We start from the raw sequence: 20,161 nt of genomic DNA on the forward strand, positions 1-20,161 counted from the left end.
GGGACAGTGGGGGTTTCCTGAAGAGGAAGGCTCCAGGCCCAGGGGCAGCATATGCCTGGGTGTAGAGGCCACAGAGCCCTGCCCTGAGCCACACCCCCGCCCTGCCTGCTCCTCTGCAGCCACTGCCCCAGGCGTCCCTGCCAGGCCAGGGAGGTCTTGCTGTGGCCTGGGGTGTACTGGGATCCTATCAGTAGCAGCCTGATCTGGGACACAGTAAGGCTTCAGGCTGGCTCTCTGGCTGGCTGGGTGTTTCCAGAGTTGGTGGGGTTTTGGGGGCTGCATTTTGGGGGCTGCAGGGCAGTGGGGGGTGTCTGAGCTCATGGTGGGAGGGGGCATCCCCCGTGGATGCCGTCTGTGGCTGTGGGGCTGCAGGGGCCTGGAGAAGGAGGGGGTGACCCAGGGCCGAGACCAGGAGCCCTAGGGTGGGGACAGGGGGACTGAGGCTGCAGGAGGGGGTCGCCTCCAGCCCCCTTGGCGCGTGCGTGGCAGTTGAGTCCTCCCCACGTGCTCTGTGGAGCCCAACGTGCAGCTTTCGCCTCGCCTGACCGAGCCCTTACATCACTTCCACCACAGACGGAAAATTCCATTTGGTCAGAGCCCAGCTGCTGATCAGACAGTTCCCATTCTTTCTCTGAATGGGCCAGGGAGGGGTGGAGGGGCCACCAGCCCGGTGGAGAGAGGTGGTTGGGCCACCATAGGAATGCCGCTGCTCCGGTGCCCTGCAGGAGACTGTCTGCTGGGAATCTGGCTTCGGGAAGTGGGTGCAGAGGTCAGGCTGGCCACGGCACACTCCCCGCAGACAGCTGGGCTCAGGCCTGGCGCGCTGGGTGCCAGGGCTCTGAGGTGGGATGAAGTAGCTGCCCGGTTTGCTGGGCACCCTGACACCCGGGCTCTGCACAGCAGGCAAGGACAGGCTCTGCATGGTGGGCTGGGACCCAGGCAGCCCAAGTGGCCTCCCTTTGAGGGAGGCGCCATCTCCTTCCTCAGTTGGGGGAAGCCAAGTAAGGCTGTCCCAGCGTAGGCCCCGAAGCCTGGCCTCTGGGCCCCGGGGGCTGAGGAGTGAGGCTCTGTTTGCAGCTGGCCCCATCCGGACAAGAACAAGAGAAAGCTGCCTCAGACAATCAATCGCAGTGCTCACACCTGTAATCCAGCACTTTGGGAGGCCAAGGCAGCTGAATTGCTTGAGCCCAGAAGTTCAAGACCAGCCTGGGCAACATAGCCAGACTCTGTCTTTACAAAAAAAATTTTAAAAAAATTAGGACAGAGGCCAAGCACAGTGACTCACGCCTATAATCCCAGCACTTTGGGGGACCGAGATGGCAGATCACCTGAGGTCAGGAGTTCAAGACCAGGCTGGCCAACATGGTGAACTCCTCATCTCTACTAAAAATACAAAAATTAGCCAGGTGTGTTTGTGCATTCCTATAGTCCCAGCTACTCAGGAGGCTAAGGTAGGAGACTCGCTTGAATCTGAGAGGTAGAGGTTTTAGTGAGCCGAGATCACGCCACTGCACTCCAGCCTGGGTGACAGAGACTGTCTCAAAAAAAAAAAAGAAGAAAGGAAGGAAGGGAGGAAGGGAGGGAGGGCAGGCGGGAAGGAAGGAAGGAAGGAAGGAAGGAAGGAAGGAAGGAAGGAAGGAAGGAAGGAAGGAAGGAAGGAAGGAAGGAAGGAAGGAAGGAAGGAAGGAAGGAAGGAAGGAAGGAAGGAAGGAAGGAAGGAAGGAAGGAAGGAAGGAAGGAAGGAAGGAAGGAAGGAAGGAAGGAAGGAAGGAAGGAAGGAAGGAAGGAAGGAAGGAGTAAAGAAAAGAAAGAGAAAAAGAAAATTGGCCAGTTGTGGTGATATGTGCCTGTGTCCGAGCTACTTGAGAGGCTGAGGCAGGAGGATCACTTAAGCCCAGGAGGTTGAGGCTACAGTGAGCTGTGATCGTGCCACTGCACTCCAGCCTGGGCCACAGAGCAAGACCCTGTCTCTAAAATAATTTTTTTTTTTTTTTTTTTTTAATCATAGACTTGGGCCGGGTGTGGTGGCTCACACCTATAATCCCAGCACTGTGGGAGGCTGAGGTGGGCGGATCACCTGAGGTCAGGAGTTCGAGACCACCCTGGCCAACATGGTGAAACCCCCATCTCTACTAAAAATACAAAATTAGCCGGTCATTGGTGGCAGGTGCCTGTAATCCCAGCTACTCAGAGGGCTGAGGCAGGAGAATGGCTTGAACCCGGGAGGCAGAGGTTTCAGTGAGCCAAGATCCCACCACTGCACTCCAGCCTGGGCAACACGAGTGAAATTCTATCTCAAAAAAAAAAGAAATCGTAGACTCCCCGGTACTCCAGCTCCTGTGCTGCCTTTTCTGTTTTTTCTCAGCGTCTCTCACCTTCCAGCAGGCTTCACAGTTTACTTATGATGATGTTGAGTGCCTGTGTCACCTCACCACCCTGCAGGCGGGCCCCAAGGGCAAGGGTGCCTGGTGCCTAGCAGCCTCTCCCCACCAGCCGTGGGCGCCCCCTGCCCGCCACCCCAGGATGTCAGCCCTCCGCACCAGGGAACTGCCATCTGAGGGATGGACTTGCCTCACCCAGATCCTGTTTGGCCAGGGCTTATCTCGCTCTGCCTCCGTTTTCTCATCTGGCAAGTGGGAGTGGGTGGCTCTGGCGCCGCCGAGGAAGTGATCTGGGCCTGGAAGCCCTTTGATGTATGCTGATGCCCCGAGCTCTGGGTGGACATGCCAGGCCGGTGGCTGCGGAGGTCATAGCCTGGTACGTGTTTGGGCTCTGTGTAATGCGTGTCTGGAATTGACCTGCTCTTCCAGTCCCCAGCTTCTCACCCCAGCAGGAGTCTCCCTGCGAAGCTGTGAGTCCCGAATGTGGGGTGCAGTACGGACAGGCTCTCGAGTCGTGTCCCACGTGAGCACAGGGTCGGGGGAGCGAGGGTGACCCCAGCCAGGGACTGCGGAGGCCTCTGCAAGTGGAGAGAGCAGAGGGAGGGTTCACTGGAGGAGTCTGGCCAGCCCAGGGTCAAGATGTGGCTGGTTGACATGGCCCCCAGGCCATGGGAGCCCAGGGGAGGCCCTGTGGACGGACATGCAGATGTGGGCCTGGGTCCCGTGGAGCTCTGGTCCCTGGGGGCATGGTCAGCTGCCCCCACAGGTCTGTTCTGCCCTTGGCCTCTGAGCTATGGGGAGGGTACTGGCAGGGCCTGCAGTCACAGCTGGTGGGGTCAGCACCTCCACTCCATGGCCAGCCCTACATAGGCCAGGGAGCCCCAGAGCGTGGCTTTTCCAGGTTCCCTAACGTGTGTGCGGAGCCTAGGCACGGTGCTGGCACTGTTAATGTGAGCCCCCCGCCCCGCAGGTGACTGCTCTGTCTCCGCCTCCCTGTGTGACCTTGGGTAAGCCCTCCTGGGCCCTGAGGCCTCTGTGACCTGAGCTCCCTGGGACCATGAGACCACCCTGAGCTGATTCAGTTTCAGTGGCTCTGGTGCCAGCCCCGGGGCCTGCTCCCAGAGGGTGGGGGTGGGCTCAGGGCCCAGCAGTCCTCCTGCCATTGCAGGGGCGGTAGGCACTTGTGCATGGCTGAAGGAGTGGGACGGTGCCTGCCCCCAGTGCTCTGCAGTGCCCAGATTGCTGGCTGCTAGGCAGCCGTGTACACACCAGCGTGGCTTTGGACCATGGCAGCTCACTTCTGGGTGTGCTGGGCTGGTCAGTGCCTCCCTGGCCAGGTGGAGGTGGAAAGGCCGCCTTCGAGTGTGGGTGTCGGCCGACTTCCTGGAGGGCAGGACACGCCATCCTCCCACTGCCTGGCAACCATCTCCTGGGAGATCCAGCAGCAGTCCCAGTGCCCACTGTGGCTGAGCCTCTCATCCCAAGGGGGGCCAGGCAGGGGACGATCCGCCCCAGCAGCTCCCGAGGCTGGGGCCCCAGAGGGCCACATTGCTGAAGCATTGAGATGTGGGGAGGGAGGCGTTTCTGTGCAGCAGTGCCAGTTAGGGCAGTGCAGGTGTGCCTGGTGGCCACCCCGCAACACTGAGGGCCCCAGCTGCTGACACCCCTAGTGGGCACCCCCGAGTTAGCCTCCGGGTGGTCCCTAGCCCCACGATGAGGCACAGCCCTGTGTCAGCTCCCCATCCTTCACCCTGGCACGGGAAGTGTGTGGAGGTTCTGGAGGGCTGAGCCGGGGTCAGGGCTATGCTGAACCCGGGGACCTGGGGTTGCAGGGCCTGTGTGCTTTCTCTGTAGCTTCTCTGAAGCCCAGTTTCCCTGTGGATGAAATGGGGTGAGAGCACTCGGCCAGGCAGATTGAGTGTGGTGCCAGGAGAAGGGACAGCTCTGGGGCCACGTTACCTTCCCTCCCCACAGCGGGTGTTCAGGAAATGTCACTGTTGCATCAAATTAGCCACTTCCTGTGCGGGTCTCCTGGCCTCGGGACAGGGGAGCTCTGGTGTCTGTTCTGTGGTCTGTCCTTTGTGTTCAGAGACCTGGGGAGAGCCACACCGGAGGGCCATGCTTGGAGCCAGACAGGGCTGTGTGTCCGGTGCGGTGCCCGTATGCGGCCTGTGTGGGTGGTGTCCACTGGGACAGCCCTGGCCAGTGAGCGTAGCAGTGTGGGGTCAGCCCTGCCATCTCATCCAGCGTGGGGGGACTCCATGGGCAGTGAGAGGTGGCTTCTCAGTGCACAGACCCCAGACAGGATCAGACCCCTGATGGGGCCTCGTCCATGTTCACCCCTCAGAAACACTTTCATGGTCAGCAAGAGGGGGTTCAGTCCCCCACAGACTCCCCGTTTCCCTACCAGACCTGAAAACCTCAGCACTACAGCTGGGGTGGGGGATCCTGCCAGGACTGAGGTTGAAGAGTTCTGGGCCTGAGATGGGGACAGGCCCTGGGGTCCTGGAACTGTCTCAGGCTGGGGGTGAGGACAGGAGCTGATGCCGGCAGCCCCTCCCCAGGGCTTCACTGCTTCAAGGGGGCAGCAGCACTTTTTTTTTTTTTTTTTTTTTTAGATGGAGTCTCGCTCTTGTTGCCCAGGCTGGAGTGCAGTGGCGCAATCTCGGCTCACTGCAACTTCTGCCTCCCAGTTTCAAGCGATTCTCCTGCCTCAGCCTCCTGAGTAGCTGGGATTACAGGTGCCTGCCACCACGCCCAGCTAATTTTTGTACTTTTAATAGAGACAGGGTTTTGCCATGTTGGCCAGGCTGGTCTCAAACTCCTGACCTCAGATGATCTGCCCGCCTCAGCCTCCCAAAGTGCGGGGATCACAGACGTGAGCAGCCCCGCCCATCTCAGCAGCACTTCTTTCTACAGAATAGAAACCAGGCTTGGAGAGGTGGAGGGACCTCCCTAGCGGGGCTGTAGCTGCAAGGATGCTGGCTCACCAGCCTGCTGGGTCCTCGTTTGTCACCCACATTCTCTGGCTACCTCCATCCAGCGCCTCTCCTTGGGGCGTGGTGGGGCAGATGTCCTGAGCACCTGCCCTGGACTCTGGGGACCCGGTGGGGAGGGGACACGTGGCCTTGCCGGAGCCACAGAGGCCTGGAGTCCATCCACCTGGTCCCTCCTACTGGCTATAGAGTCTTGATGCTGGGCAGCCTTGAGGATGGTGAGACCGGGGTCCCAGGTGTGGGGTCCAGGCCTGGGTGACCCCAGGTGCATCACTGAGGTGGTGGGAGCCTCCATGCCTCACCTACAAGTCGGGGATGGGGCCCACCATCTAGGGGTGGAGACAGGATTAAATGGGAGTCTGCGCCAGGTCCCCTGCTGGGGCGGGGCGTGGGACTCTGGGCTGGGGGTCTACCCCCTTAGCGCCGCTTTCTGCCCGCCCGCAGGCGCTGCTGCTGCTGGGGGCCACCGCCCTGGCCTGCCTCGCCCTGGACCTCCTCTTCCTGCTCTTCTACTCCTTCTGGCTGTGCTGTCGGCGGCGCAAGAGCGAGGAGCACCTGGACGCCGACTGCTGCTGCACGGCCTGGTGTGTCATCATCGCCACGCTGGTGTGCAGGTGAGCACGGTGGGGCGGGGCCGGAGGGCGGGGCCAGAGAGGGCAGCCCCCAAGGGGGCGGGGCTGGAGTGTTGGGGTGGGCGGGGCTACATCTCCAGGCCCCGCCCTCATGCCCCTGCCCTCTCCAGCGCCGGCATCGCCGTGGGATTCTACGGCAACGGGGAGACCAGTGACGGCATCCATCGGGCCACCTACTCGCTCCGTCATGCCAACCGCACGGTGGCCGGGGTCCAGGACCGCGTGAGTGACCGCGGAGTTGGGGCCGGGGCACTCTTGCTGCTCCGGAACCCCATGTCTGCGCGAGGCTGGGCGGGGCAGCCGGGGCTGGGGCTGTGCAGGAAGGGCCCAGCCCCTGGGGCGAGGGGGGCGCGCCCCCAACCTCACGCCCGCGGGTTCGGCGCAGGTGTGGGACACGGCAGTGGGGCTGAACCACACGGCGGAGCCCAGCCTGCAGACCCTGGAGCGGCAGCTGGCCGGGCGACCCGAGCCCCTGCGAGCCGTACAGCGCCTGCAGGGCCTGCTGGAGACGCTACTGGGCTACACGGCTGCCATTCCTTTTTGGAGGAACACGGCAGTGTCGCTGGAGGTGCTGGCGGAGCAGGTGGATCTCTACGACTGGTACAGGTGCGGCCAGGCCCTCCTCCCTGCCCAACCCCACCTAGGCAAGCCTTACCCTCCTTGGCCTGGTTTTGCTGTCAGCACCTAGTACATGAGGTCTGATGGGTGGGGGGCCCAGGGCCACTGGAGGTCACAGGCAATGACTGGAGTTCCCCTAATGGGAACCTTTCTCAAGAACTGACACCAGTTCCCATGACCCAGACCATCTGAGTGCCCTCTGGGGTGCCAGGCTGCTGGCCTCAGCTCCCTCTTGAGGGCCCCTGGTGCCCCACTCCCTGGCCCCGCATCCCTGTGCCCTGGCCCACTCTCAGGTGTGCCTGCAGGTGGCTGGGCTACTTGGGCCTGCTGCTGCTGGACGTCATCATTTGCCTCCTGGTGCTGGTCGGCCTCATCCGCAGCTCCAAGGGCATCCTGGTGGGGTGAGTCTGGGAGTGTCGGCCCCCTGTAGGCCCGAAGCGGAGGGGGAGGGCAATGCACGTGGCACCACTTCCCCCACCCCATCGGCAGATCCTAGCCACAAGCTCTGTGGTGGGGGCTGAGTGGGAAACCCCTGCACTGGGCCTGCTCTGAGATTCCCCTTCCATGCCTGTGGCCTGTCCCCCTGTCGCCAGAATCCCGGCACACTTGCCCCCAACCCTTGATTTCCTTCAAGAGTCTGCATGTGGGGCACTTGTAGCCCAGAACCTGGAGCAACCTGTCCAGGTCTCCGAGTGCCCAGGGCCACCCAGAGACCAGGCTGGGGCTCCTTCCTCCACTCCTTCGGTCCTTGGCCCTGGGACAGCCTGGGTTCCAGCTCCAGCTCTGGCTTACCAGGAGGGTGACCTTGGTCAGGTAGCTTGTTGGTGCTGGGCCTTGGTCTCCTCATTTGGAAGGCAGAGAGAGTGGCAGCTCCTCCGGGGGAGGTGAGGTGTTGTCACTGCCCTTCACTGCACAGCCGCACGGCCATGGCTGGTGCCTCCCTGGGCCAGGCCTGGGAGAGATGGGAGAACACCCAGCCTCCCCCAACGTGGCACTCACAGGCCACGGAGGAGCAGAATGAGGGAAACGTGGCGCGGGCCAGAAGTGATAGCACCCTGGAGAGGAAAAGCCGGGGTGGTGTGCAGGCCTGCAGTGGGGTGAGTTGGGGGAGTGCAGCTGCACACCGTGCCCAAGGAGACCTGAGAGAGGAGGGATTGAGTGGGGACCCAAGGGAGTAAGGGACGCCTGGACAGATGAGAAAGGATGACAGTGTGCAGTGGGGTGTGGGGCCTGCACTGGGGTGTGTTTGGGGGGCCTGAACTGGGATGTGGGGGACCCATGGGGGGGCACCTGCAGTGGGGTATACACAGGGGGCCTGTGTGTCTGGATCAAAGGGAGCCAGATGTGGGTGAGGTGAGGCCTCAGATGAGGGAGAGGCTGGTGCCATAACAAGAGCGCTGAGTCCCGGGTTGCTGAGCGAGGGTTCAGCACAGGAGGGCTTGGTCTAGCTGCGGTTATCAGGCCCCTTGGGTTGCTACGTGGGTAGCGGGATGTGGGGACCCATGTAAAAGTGGACACTGTTGCCTGTTCAGGAGAGGGACCTGGGGGAGGACAGGAAGGGCAGGGCCCCGAGACCCACCTGGCCTTCCAGTCTTGCTTCCAGCTCGGATCTCTGAGCCCCACCCCACCCAGGAGAGGGATCCATCTGGGCCCTGGGCTGTGGGCAGCTCTGGCTAAGGTCAGGCCATAGAAAGAACCCCAGCCCGTGTGTGGGCTGAGCCTTGGTGTGCACAGGGACCTGCCTTCTGGCCTGCAGCCCAGCAGGTGGCACGGCCCCCACCCTGGCCTGGAGGCTGCTGACTGGCTGTCTCTGCCCCAGGGTCTGCCTGCTGGGAGTCCTGGCCCTGGTCATCAGCTGGGGCGCACTGGGCTTGGAGCTGGCTGTGTCCGTGGTGAGTGGCAGAGGGGGTGAGGTCCCCTGCTGCTGGACCTGGGCACTGGGGGAGGGACGAGGGGAAGCCACACTCCTGTCCCTTCCCATCTTTGCCAGACACTGGGTTCCGAGAGCAGTGGGGACCCACCATGGGCACAGTCCGCCTGTAACCCCAGATTCACAGTCCACCCTCCTGAGTTGAAAGCAGACTCTGGGGGCTGGTTCTACCCCCGAGAGCTTCCCTTTAGGCCCAGCTTGCTCACCCCCTCTTGCTTGCCTGCGCCTATCCCAGGGCTCCAGCGACTTCTGTGTGGACCCCGACACCTACGTGACCAAGATGGTGGAGGAGCACTCGGTGCTGAGTGGGGGTGAGTCTGTGTCCACAGCCGCGTCCGAGCGGGTTCCCCAGGGTTGGGCTGAGCCAAGAGAGTGAGGTGGCTGAGGCCGAGGCACCCCTGCCCCGTGGGCCCATGGTCTCAGGGAGACAGGTCCCAGGCCAGGACACTAGTGAGCAAAGAGGACCACCTTTCCCAAGTGGGAGGCTCTGCAAAGAATGACAGCAACTGTGTGGGGTGGTGGGTGCCCACAGGGCGGGAGGAGGGGCAGGTGACCCAGGGCTGCTTCGAGTAGGTGCCCAGGGGAGGCCAACGGGTGGCATTAAAGTACAGCCAGAGGGCCGGGCACAGTGGCTCATATCTGTCATCCCAGCACTTTGGGAGGCCAAGGCGGGTGGATCACCTGAGGTCAGGAGTTCAAGACCAGCCTGGCCAGCATAGCAAAACCCTGTCTCTACTACAAATACACAAATAAGCTGGGCGTGGTGGCGGGTGCCTGTAATCCCAGCTACTCCGGAGACTGAGGCACAAGAATCACTTGAACCCAGGAAGTGGAGGTTGCAGTGAGCTGAGATCACACCACTGCACTCCAGCCTGGGCGACAAGAGTGAAACTCCGTCTCAAAAACAAAAGAAAAGTAGAGCGGGAAGGACCCTGCATCTCCTGTAAGGGCCCCGAGGCAGGAGGCAGACCCGAGGGGAGAAGGGAGGGTGGGAGGCCAGTGGGGCTGAGGGGCTGAGTTACTGTGGCGAGCTTCGCTTTATTCCGGGGGAGGCCATTGGAGGGAGGGAGGCAGGGGAGAGATGACCTGTGATTGAAGACCCCTTTCAAAGCTTCCTTAGGCCTCGGGGGTTACAAGAGGAGGTGAGGGGGATGCTTCAAGCAGGAGACAGCAGGGGCTTGAATAAATTGAGCAAAAGGTGGACAGGGATGGGCTCTGAGGGCAGAGCTGGCAAGGCTTCCTGGTCAGTTGGATGTAGGGAGCGAGAGGGACTGAGCAGGAGTTGGTGTCCCTGGTCTCAGCAGCTCTGTACTGCGGGTGGGGGAGCAGGAGGTGGGGGGCAGGGAGCTGGGGCATCAGGAGTTTCAGCCCCCTCAGAAGGTTTGCGATGTGTGTCGGACGTCACAGAAGCAGGTGGACGTGGGAATCTGGAGATCGGGGTGCTGTCAGTGTGTTAAGCTTCTCGGGCCCCCATTGTGGAATTACTGTGTGTTCACAAATAAAAAATAGAAGGCCTGTCCCTGTGGGGGTGGGGGTTACTGAATGACCTTGAAGGTGATCATCCTGCCACCCTTTGTCCTTGGAGGCCACAGGATTGGCTTGTGGGCTGGCTTTTTACCTGCCTATGTTGAAGGAACCATTCCCACCAAAGCCTGAGGAGCCTCCCGGAGGAAAAGTCATCACCTTGTCCTCAGGGGTGAGGGTGGAGGGGTGGCCCGCTCTGCTGGGGGCCGGGAGGGCTGGTGACCACTCAGTGTTACCCAGCACTGTCCTTGGCCCCAGTGCTATCAGCCTGGTCCCTCCAGGTCCCTACTGCCGGCGGCCTTTGGGGGTCTTATCAAGTATGAGCAGTTCCCCTGCACGTGTACATGTACACACATGTGTGAGCTCCAGCCTGTGGGCCAGACAGCCCCTCCCAGAAGGCAGCAAGGCCAGCCCCACTGGCTTCACTGCACGGGTGGCCACAGTGATGCCTGGTGCTCTCCTATGTTGCTCAATACTTTCATCATTTTTTCAACGTTTAAAACCTTTTTCCCGTTTGTTTGTTTTTGAGATGGAATCTCACTCTATCTGTCACCCAGGCTGGAGTGCAGTGGCGCAGTCTCGGCTCACTGCAACCTCCCCCTCCTGGGTTCAAACGATTCTCCTGCCTCAGCCTCCTGAGTACCTGGGATCACAGGCATGCGCCACCACACCCGGCTAATTTTTGTATTTTTAGTAGAGACCGTGTTTCACCATGTTGGTCAGTCTGGTCTCGAGCTCCTGACCTCGTGATCCGTCTGCCTCGATCTCCCAAAGTGCTGGGATTACAGGCGTGAGCCACCATGCCCAGCCTAAAACATTTTTTTAATGTTCTTTTATAATTGGAAGAACTGAACTTGTAAAGAGTTCGGAAGGTGGAACCCAGGCAAGGGGCAATGTGTGGGGACCCTGGCTTGATGGGAGTCCAGACCCCACTGCCACACACACAGACATATGCATGTTACACACATGCGAAGACACATGCACACACAGACATGCACACATATAAACAGACACATGTGCACACACAGACATGCACACATATAAACAGACACGTGCACACACAGACATGCACACATATAAACACATGTACACAGACATGCACACATAAACAGACACATGCACACGCACACATATAAACAGACACATGCACACACAGACATGCACACATATAAACAGACATGTGCACACACAGACATGCACACATATAAAGACACATGCACACACAGATATGCACACATAAACAGACACATGCACACATATAAACACAGACACATGCACACATAAACATGTGCACACAGACACGTGCTTGTGTAAACATGCAGACACATGTACATATGTAACAGGTGCATGCAGACACACATGCACACATGTAAGCATGCACACAGACATGCCCTGAAGACATGCGTGCAGACACGTGCACACTTGCATGCAGTCACACAGGGACAGCCGTTGTGGCTCAGCCTGCCCTGACATCTCTCCGCAGACATCCTGCAGTATTACCTGGCCTGCTCACCGCGTGCCACCAACCCCTTCCAGCAGGTGAGAGCCTGGGAGGCCAGGACTGGGGTTCAGGAGAGTCTGAAGTACGTTGCTCTGTGTGGAGGGGCCCAGCAGGCCTGGGGCCTGGCTCCTCAGCCTGCAGGACTGGGGAACTGGGGGGGGAGCTGGACAGAGGCCATGTGGATGTCACCAATGGTCCCTGGGGTTACCATGCCAGTGACCTGGTGACCTGGCTGAGAGCCTTTTGGGGTGACCTGCTCAATGCACCCGCATCGCTGGGACTGCTTTTGCTCCTTGTGTTGGCCTTGGTGGGGGAAGGAGGAGCCCCAGGGATGCCTCTGTAGGGTAACCGTGTTCAGGCGTCCTGGTGGGGGAGTTTGAAGAGGTCGGCCACGCCAACTGGTCAAGCCCCGTATGCACTGCCGGTCATTTCACCGATAGCACGTGACCCTCTGAATGCTGAGGGCCGTGTGACTGTGCTTTGCTTACTGGTGTGGGTGTGTGGTTGGCTGTTGCCACCTTAGGGCTCTGTGGTCTCTGGGTGTGTCCCCGGGGGAAGCAAGGGTAGGGAGTGCGCTGTTGGCCTGCAGGGTGGAGCCTTGATGGCCTCCCGGGATGGACACCTTGCTGGTGGCCATGTTGGAGTGTCCTGGGGAGGGAGAGGCAGGCGGACCCCGCGGCACCCATGGACTTGGTCTCCTCTCTGGAGCAGAAGCTGTCTGGCAGCCACAAGGCCCTGGTGGAGATGCAGGATGTCGTGGCTGAGCTTTTGAGGACCGTCCCCTCGGAGCAGCCGGCCACTAAGGTGAGGGGCTGCAGGGCAGGCACTGGGGCGGGCAGGGGTCCTCTTTTCTCAGCATGAAAGAAAGTTGGGTGCAAACACAGCTCGGCGAATTTGGAGAAGGCACCAGGCTGGCCGAGTGGGGACCTGGTGTTTCCTTCCCCAGCCTTTTCTGCGTTAGCCTCTTCCTCCCTCCTTCATTCTTTTCCCCTGGGAATTTTTGGTAGGTTTTAAAAATCATTTCTTTTGAGACAGGCGCTTGCTGTGTTGCCCAGGTGGGTCTCAGGGCTGGGATGACAGACATGAGCCACGACACCCAACTTTTTTTTTTTTTTGTAGTTGAGACGGACTCTCACTCTGTCACCCAGGCTGGAGTGCAGTGGTGCGATCTCGGCTCACTGCAGGCTCCGCCTCCCGGGTTCACGCCATTCTCCTGCCTCAGCCTCCCGAGTAGCTGGGATTACAGGCGCCCGCCACCACACCCGGCTGATTTTTTGTAATTTTTTTTTTTTTTTTTGTATTTTTAGTAGAGACAAGATTTCACTGTGTTAGCCAGGATGGTCTCAATCTCCTGACCTCGTGATCCACCCGCCTGGGTCTCCCAAAGTGCTGGGATTACAGGCGTGAGCCACCGCGCCTGGCCCACCACACCCAACTTTTAAAAAATAACTTTATTCTTTGTTTAAAAAGTAATACAACCTCTTTATATTTAAAAAAAATTTTGAAGAAAATGGAAAGAGATGAGGGAAGAGAGTAACAGGATCAGATCCATTCTCAGGGTGAGTGCCCTGGGGGCACTGTGGAAATTTGGAAGGATTCTTGTTTTTCCCTGTAGTGTTTTGGGCCCAGGCATTTCTATAATATGTTTTAAAAAATAAAATAAAGGCCCGGCGCAGTGGCTCACGCCTGTAATCGCAGCACTTTGGGAGGCCGAGGTGGGCAAATCACCTGAACCCAGGAGTTCAAGACCAGCCTGACCAACATGGTGAAACCCTGTCTCTACTAAAAATACATAAATTAGCTGGGCATGGTGGTGCACACCTGTAATCCCAGCTACTCGGGAGGCTGAGGCAGGAGAATCGCTTGAACCTGGGAGGCAGAGATTGCAGTGAGCGAAGATCACACCACCGCACTCCAGCCTGGGTGACAGAGCGAGACTCTGTCTCAAAGAATAAATTAAAAATAAAAAATACATATGTTGCTATACTCTTGATAAAACCCAAATCTCTTTGGAGGTGTTTGGTCCACCCGTGGGGATCCCTGCCCCTGTGCACACCGCCCCAGCACTGGACATGAGAGGGAGGAGTGCGTCTGTGGGCACAAGTGTGGGTCTCAGACTCCATTTGGGAGCAGTTGGCCCTTCTCCAAGGAGCTCTTCACAAAGCTAAAAGCAGACAAATGTGTATACACACACAGGGCACACGGCACTCATGCCTGTCATCCCCGCACTTTGGGGGGGGCTAAGGCAAGGGGATCACTTGAACCCAGGAGTTCGAGACCATCCTGGGCAACATAGCAAGACCCCATTCTACAAAAAACACACAAAAAATAGCTAGGCATGGTGAAGCACGCCTGTAATCCCAGCTACTCGAGAGGCTGAGGCAGGAGGATTGCTTGAGCCTGGGAGTTCAGAGCTGTAGTGAGCTGTGATAGCACCACTTCACCCCAGCCTGGACAACAGAGCAAGACCCTGTCTCACTCTCTCTCTCTCTCTCTCTCTATATATATATATATTATATATATATGATATATATGATATATATATGATATATATGATATATAATATATAATATATATTATATATATTATATATATTATATATTATATATTATATATATTACATATATATTATATATATTATATTATATATATTACATATATATTATATATATTATATATTATATATATTATATATTATATATATATTATATATATATTATATATATATTATATATATATAACATATACACACACATAAACATACAAATTAAAAGTAAGTAAAAATTACACACACACACACAGCTTTGATTTAAAGTTACTTTTTAGAATTTCTGTTACAGCGGGAGCCCCGCCTTGGTGTGTTTGCACTCGAATGGGTAGAGAGGTGGAATCATTTCCTGGGACCCCCCCCATAGCACGGCACCCCAGACGGGGCAGCCTCTGCAGCAAACGTTTCTCATCTCAGCTCTTGGCAGGGCCGGCTTCTTCCAGGGCCTCCCTTTTGCTTGTAGACGGCGTCTTTTCCCACTGTCTTTGCAGGGCCATCCCCCTGTGGGTGTCTGTGTCCTGATCTCTTCTTTTTTATTTTTATTTATTTATTTATTTTTTTGAGACAGTCTCGCTCTGTCGCCCAGGCTGGAGTGCAGTGGCACAATCTCGGCTCACCGCAACCTCTCTGCCTCCCAGGTTCCAGCGATTCCCCCGCTGAGTAGCTGGGATTACAGGCGCCTGCACCACCCCCAGCTAATTTTCCTCTTCTTAGAAGGACACCTGTGACATCAGGCTAGGACCCACCCACGTGACCTTGGTTTACCTTCAACACCTCTTTAAAGGCTCTGTCTCCAAATGCAGCCCCTTTCTGAGGTTCTGGGGGTTAGGACTGCAACACAGGAATTCTGGAGGCGCCATTCAGCCCATAACAGTAGGCTCTATTATCCCGAAATCCTTTTTTTTTTTTTTTTTGAGACAGAGTCTCGCTCTGTTGCCCAGGCTGGAGTGCAGTGGTGTGATCTCGGCTCACAGCAACCTTCGCCTCCTGAGTTCAAGCGATTCTCCTGCCTCAGCCTCCTGAGTAGCTGGGATTAGAGGCATGCGCCACCATGCCCAGCTAATTTTTGTATTTTTAGTAGAAACGGGGTTTCACCATGTTGCCCGGGGCTGGTCTCCAACTCTTGGCCTCAAGTGATCCACCTGCCTTGGCCTCCCAAAGCGCTGGGATTACAGGTGTGAGGCACCATGCCTGGCCCCAAAATCCATTTCAGGATTGTAGCAGGTCCTTAGAAAACGTGCTGGCAGGGCGTGGTGGCTCAGGCCTGTAATCCCAACACTTTGGGAGGCCGAGGCGGGTGGATCACGAGGTCAGGAGACTGAGACCATCCTGGCTAACACGGTGAAATCCCTTCTCTACTAAAAAATACAAAGAACTAGCCGGGCGAGGTGGCGGGCGCCTGTAGTCCCAGCTACTCGGGAGGCTGAGGCAGGAGAATGGCATAAACCCGGGAGGCGGAGCTTGCAGTGAGCTGAGATCCGGCCACTGCACTCCAGCCTGGCGACAGAGCGAGACTCTGTCTCAAAAAAAAAAAAAAAAAAAGAAAACGTGCCGTAAAAGGCAGCACTGGGCCCAGTCGCGGCTCCTGTGGCGTCCCGGTCAGCCTGGCAGTGTTTCTGTGCAGCCACTTTTCCAGGCGTGAGATAGAGCTGGCGGTGTCCGTGCACAGGTGCACACGCATGCACACACGTGAGCACCGGCAAGCACACGGACATGTTACAGGACCGTGCTCACTCTGCATGGAGAGTTTTGTCAGTCAACATGAGGCTTTTGCCTTGCTTTTAACTGTTCCTTGAAATAATACCTTTTTTTTTTTTGAGACGGAGTCTCGCTCTGTCGCCAGGCTGGAGTGCACTGGTGCGATCTTGGCTCACTGCAAGCTCCGCCTCCTGGGTTCACGCCATTCTCCTGCCTCAGCCTCCCGAGTAGCTGGGACTACAGGCGCCCGCCACCACGCCCACATTTTTTTTGTATGTTTAGTAGAGACGGGGTTTCACCGTGTTAGCCAGGATGGTCTCGATCTCTTGACCTCGTGATCCACCCGCCTCAGCCTCCCAAAGTGCTGGGATTACAGGTGTGATCCACCGCGCCTGACTGAAATAATACTTTTAAAAGCAGAGAAGGTCTTTGTCTGTAGACATGTGGGGGTTCATTGTTTCTACTATGACGGTAAAGGGAGGTCTGTCTTCACATAGTGGCGACCACACTGGACAGGCGCTCCCGGGTCCTTGTGTCCTTGGTGGACCCCATGGGTCTGGGGAGGGGCCTGAGGTCGCCATTCTCAAGGCCCAGAGTCCTCGTCCTTAGGACCTGCACTGAGACCCCAGGGTGGGGGGTATCTCAGTGGCAGACTGTGGGGTAGAGGGAGACCTAGGGGCTTCCAAGACGGGGCGAAGCTGGCTCAAGGTTCTCCGTCCAAATGAAGTGCTGACCACCTGTGGTGCGTGTCCCCCAGGACCCCCTCCTCCGTGTCCAGGAGGTGCTGAACAGCACGGAGGTGAACATGCAGCACCTCACCGCCCTGGTGGACTGCCGCAGCCTACATCTGGTGAGAGGCAGGGCCATGGCGGCTTGTGGGGTGGGAACAGGGGAGCAGCTGCTCAGGAGGATGGGGACCCCCATTAGACAGTGGGCCCTCAGTCCCGCCTCTGGGGGGTGGTCCAGGCCACCATGACTGGACTGAGGGCCTCACACTGCCCCCTCCACCCTCCCTGTCTCTGAATCCTGCTGTCTCGTCCCGCGGCCTCAGGACTACGTGCAGGCGCTGACCGGCTTCTGCTATGACGGCGTGGAGGGCCTCATCTACCTGGCCCTCTTCTCCTTCGTCACAGCCCTCATGTTCAGCTCTATCGTCTGCAGCGTCCCACACACCTGGCAGCAGAAGAGGTGAGGAGCCCCGGTGGTCACGGGAGGTTGCCCCAGGCCACGTGGCATGCAGGACGCTTCAGGGGCATGCCTTTATGGACACCTGTGTGTCAGTCCCAGAGGTGAGGGACAGACACCTCCTCGCCTGGTGACCCTCCCTAGGCCTCTGTGGTGTCTCTGAGGCTGCCGGCTCCCGGGTGAGCCTCCCCATTCCACAGGAGGAAAACAGCGTGGAGGAGCTCCTGGCCTGGGTTGCAGGAGTCCAGAGCACACAGTGGGGAGGACTGGGGTCCCCTGTCCCCAGACTGGCTCTATGCCCTACGCCCTGAGAGCTGGCCTCAGACTGTCTACTCCACACCCCCTCCCAGGCAGGGGTCCCCCACCATGGGGTGCACGTGCGCAGAGCTGTGGGAGAAAGGTCAGTGGTCCGCTGTGCAGGCTTAGCTCTGCCGGGGTAGTCCAGGTAGCTGTGGCCCCCAGCTGAGTGACCAGGATAGAAGCCAGCTCCCCTGGAGCCACTATGTCCTCCCCTTTGAAGTGGGGGTCCTGGCGGCCCCTGCCTGAGTCTCCCCACTCAGTACTGGGTTGAGTGGTGTATAGAGGTGACAGGCCCCTTCCCTTGCCGGGGCTCCCATGGCTTATCTTTGAGACCTTCGCCTCCCCTCTTGGACTGTGGCTGCTGCTTGGTGGCCCAACATGGACGGCAGGTAGCTCAGCTCAGATTTCTTCCTTTTGTCTGGATTTCTATGATCTTCCTTTGTGATGGTGAGAGTGATGCTGCCGATGATGGTGGTAGTGGTGATGGAGGTGGTGATGGTGATGATTGTGGTGGTGATAACGGTGATGGTGGTAATGATGGTCATGGTGGTGATGGTGATGGTGGTAATGACGGTGATAGTGATGATTGTGGTGGTCATAATGATATGGTGATGGTAATGATGGCAGTGGTAATGGTGGTAATAATGGTGGTGGTGGTGGTGATGGTGGTGATGACGGTGATGGTGATGATGATGATGGTGGTGATGATAATGGTGATGGCAGTGGTGATGTTGGTGATGATGGTGGTGATGATGGTGATCATGGTGGTGGTGATGGTGATGATGTTGGTGATGGTGATGATAGTGGCGATGACAATGGTGTTGGCAGTGGTGATATTAGTGATGATGGTGATGGTGATGGTGGTGATGGTGGTGATGGTGGTTGTGATGGTGATGATGGTTATGATAATGGTGATGTTGGTGATGATGGTAATGGTGGTGGTGGTTGTGGTGGTGGTGATGGTGATAATGGTGATGGTGATGGCATTGGTGATGTTGGTGATGATGGTAATGGTGATCATGATGGTGATGGTGGTGGTGATGGTGATGGTGGTTGTGGTGATGGTGATGGCATTGGTGATGTTGGTGATGTTGGTGATGGTGGTGGTGATGGTGTCAGTGGCAACAAAGATGGCAGACAGGGGAGTAGATAAGAGCATAGCCCTGGACCCACATGGCTGGATTCAGATCCTGTCTCTATCCTTGCCTATTGTATGATGTGGGCAAGTCACTTAACCACTCTGGGCCTCAGTTTCCCTCACTGTAAAAAGGGAGTTGTAAGAGGACTCAGCTGGAGTGTCGAGTGGGCACTCAATGAACCACTGCGTGTGAGGGGCTTGGCTGGTGGCCCCTGTGCAGCCAAAAGCTACCACTGTCCTGTTTCTGAAGTGCTTGCTGCCAAGCAACCTATCCTGGGTCCCATCTGGGACCTCCTGGGGCGTGGAGGAGCTCCAGAGTGCCAGAGGCTCGCGTAGAGTGGAAGACAGAAAGCCAGAGGGCAGCAGGGCTGGGAAACCTGGCTCAGGCCACCCAAGGGTGTGGTTGGATCCTGCAGAGCCAAGAGACACCCCAGCCTCCTGCGCCCTCAAGAGGCACGCTAGCCTCCTGTACCCTCCCAGGAGGGACCCTGCACTCTTTTTTCAGTAAGCGGCCAGCCAGCCTTGCCATGCACAGGCCGCAGTACAGGGCCTGGCACTCAGGTGACCACACCGGTCTCTTAGCACCCCACCTTGCAAGGGCAGGGCTGGATGCAGAGCCGGGTGACCTGCCCATAGTCCCACATGTAGTATGCACATGGCTGAGCCAGGACTGGAACCAGGAGTGTCTGTCTGCACCAGAGTTGACCCCTGTGGGTCTGTGGCCAGCTCCTTCCTGCTGGGGCCTGAGCCTGTGCTGCGTGTCCCTCCTCACAGAGGCCCTGATGAGGACGGGGAGGAGGAGGCCGCTCCAGGGCCACGGCAGGCGCACGACAGCCTTTACCGCGTCCACATGCCCAGCCTGTACAGCTGTGGCAGCAGCTATGGCAGTGAGACCAGCATCCCGGCCGCGGCCCACACTGTCAGCAACGCCCCGGTCACTGAGTACATGTGAGTTGAGGGGGGCCTATTGGGGCCAGCAGACACATCGCAGCTGAGAGCCTGGATCCGGGCTGGTGCTAGCTTGAGTTCCGGAAGGGGTTGGAGAAGGGGTGGCCTCTGGGCTGGGGAGCCCTGGCCTTGAGTGCCTCCTGCCCCAGGTGAACACGGTCCAGGGGCCATGGGGAGGCCACGTGGTCACATGGAGGTTCCGTGTCCAGGGCACAAGGACTCTGTGGCCAAGTACCTCAGGGCCCAGCTACATGGTGGGCAGGTGGCTCGGAGGGAGTGAACTCTGGCTGGGCCCAGGTGGGCAGGGGTCTCTCTGTGGGCCCTCTCTGAACCCTTTGTTACTGTGCTGGGTTCGTCGGACCCCCAGTGGGAATGGATATGCCCATCCCTGTGGAAGTCAGGATCAAAGATGGGGGTGCCAGGCAGAGCTGGGTGGGCACAGCCGGCCTACCCATGAGCCCCCCGACCTGGAGCTGGGACCACGTGGCCAGCAGGCACTCACAGCCTCTCTTCCCTCATGCCTCAGGAGCCAGAACGCTAATTTCCAGAACCCCCGCTGTGAGAACACCCCACTCATTGGGCGCGAGTCCCCGCCGCCCTCAGTAAGTCTTGGGGCAGGAGGGTGGATGGGGGGCTGCTCAGCCTTGGGGATCCGCTGTTCCACTGCATCGGTGGGCTGGTGTGGCACGTGCGGCTAGTGTAAGCTCTGGGGGCAGCTGTGAGCCACCACCACTGGGGTCCTAGGTGACCCTTCCCAGCTGA

At 58.2% G+C, this 20,161-nt stretch overlaps 1 protein-coding gene across 2 annotated transcripts in view; it reads left to right on the forward strand.

Annotated features, from left to right (window-relative positions):
* Positions 1–20,161, forward strand: part of LOC105483397 (tweety family member 3) — a 34,400-nt gene that overhangs the window by 9,156 nt on the left and 5,083 nt on the right. For both annotated transcript variants that reach the window (XM_011744248.2, XM_011744247.2), the window contains exons 2-13: positions 5,822–5,991; positions 6,120–6,231; positions 6,395–6,615; positions 6,933–7,028; positions 8,447–8,519; positions 8,793–8,868; positions 11,565–11,620; positions 12,294–12,386; positions 16,586–16,678; positions 16,880–17,016; positions 19,226–19,399; positions 19,926–20,001. In XM_011744248.2, coding sequence (XP_011742550.2) covers positions 5,822–5,991; positions 6,120–6,231; positions 6,395–6,615; positions 6,933–7,028; positions 8,447–8,519; positions 8,793–8,868; positions 11,565–11,620; positions 12,294–12,386; positions 16,586–16,678; positions 16,880–17,016; positions 19,226–19,399; positions 19,926–20,001 — 1,377 coding nt within the window. The remainder of the gene's footprint in view (positions 1–5,821; positions 5,992–6,119; positions 6,232–6,394; positions 6,616–6,932; positions 7,029–8,446; positions 8,520–8,792; positions 8,869–11,564; positions 11,621–12,293; positions 12,387–16,585; positions 16,679–16,879; positions 17,017–19,225; positions 19,400–19,925; positions 20,002–20,161) is intronic.

The sequence above is a fragment of the Macaca nemestrina genome, chromosome 4 (genome assembly GCF_043159975.1).
Source record: "Macaca nemestrina isolate mMacNem1 chromosome 4, mMacNem.hap1, whole genome shotgun sequence".
NCBI classification, from domain to species: Eukaryota; Metazoa; Chordata; class Mammalia; order Primates; family Cercopithecidae; genus Macaca; species Macaca nemestrina.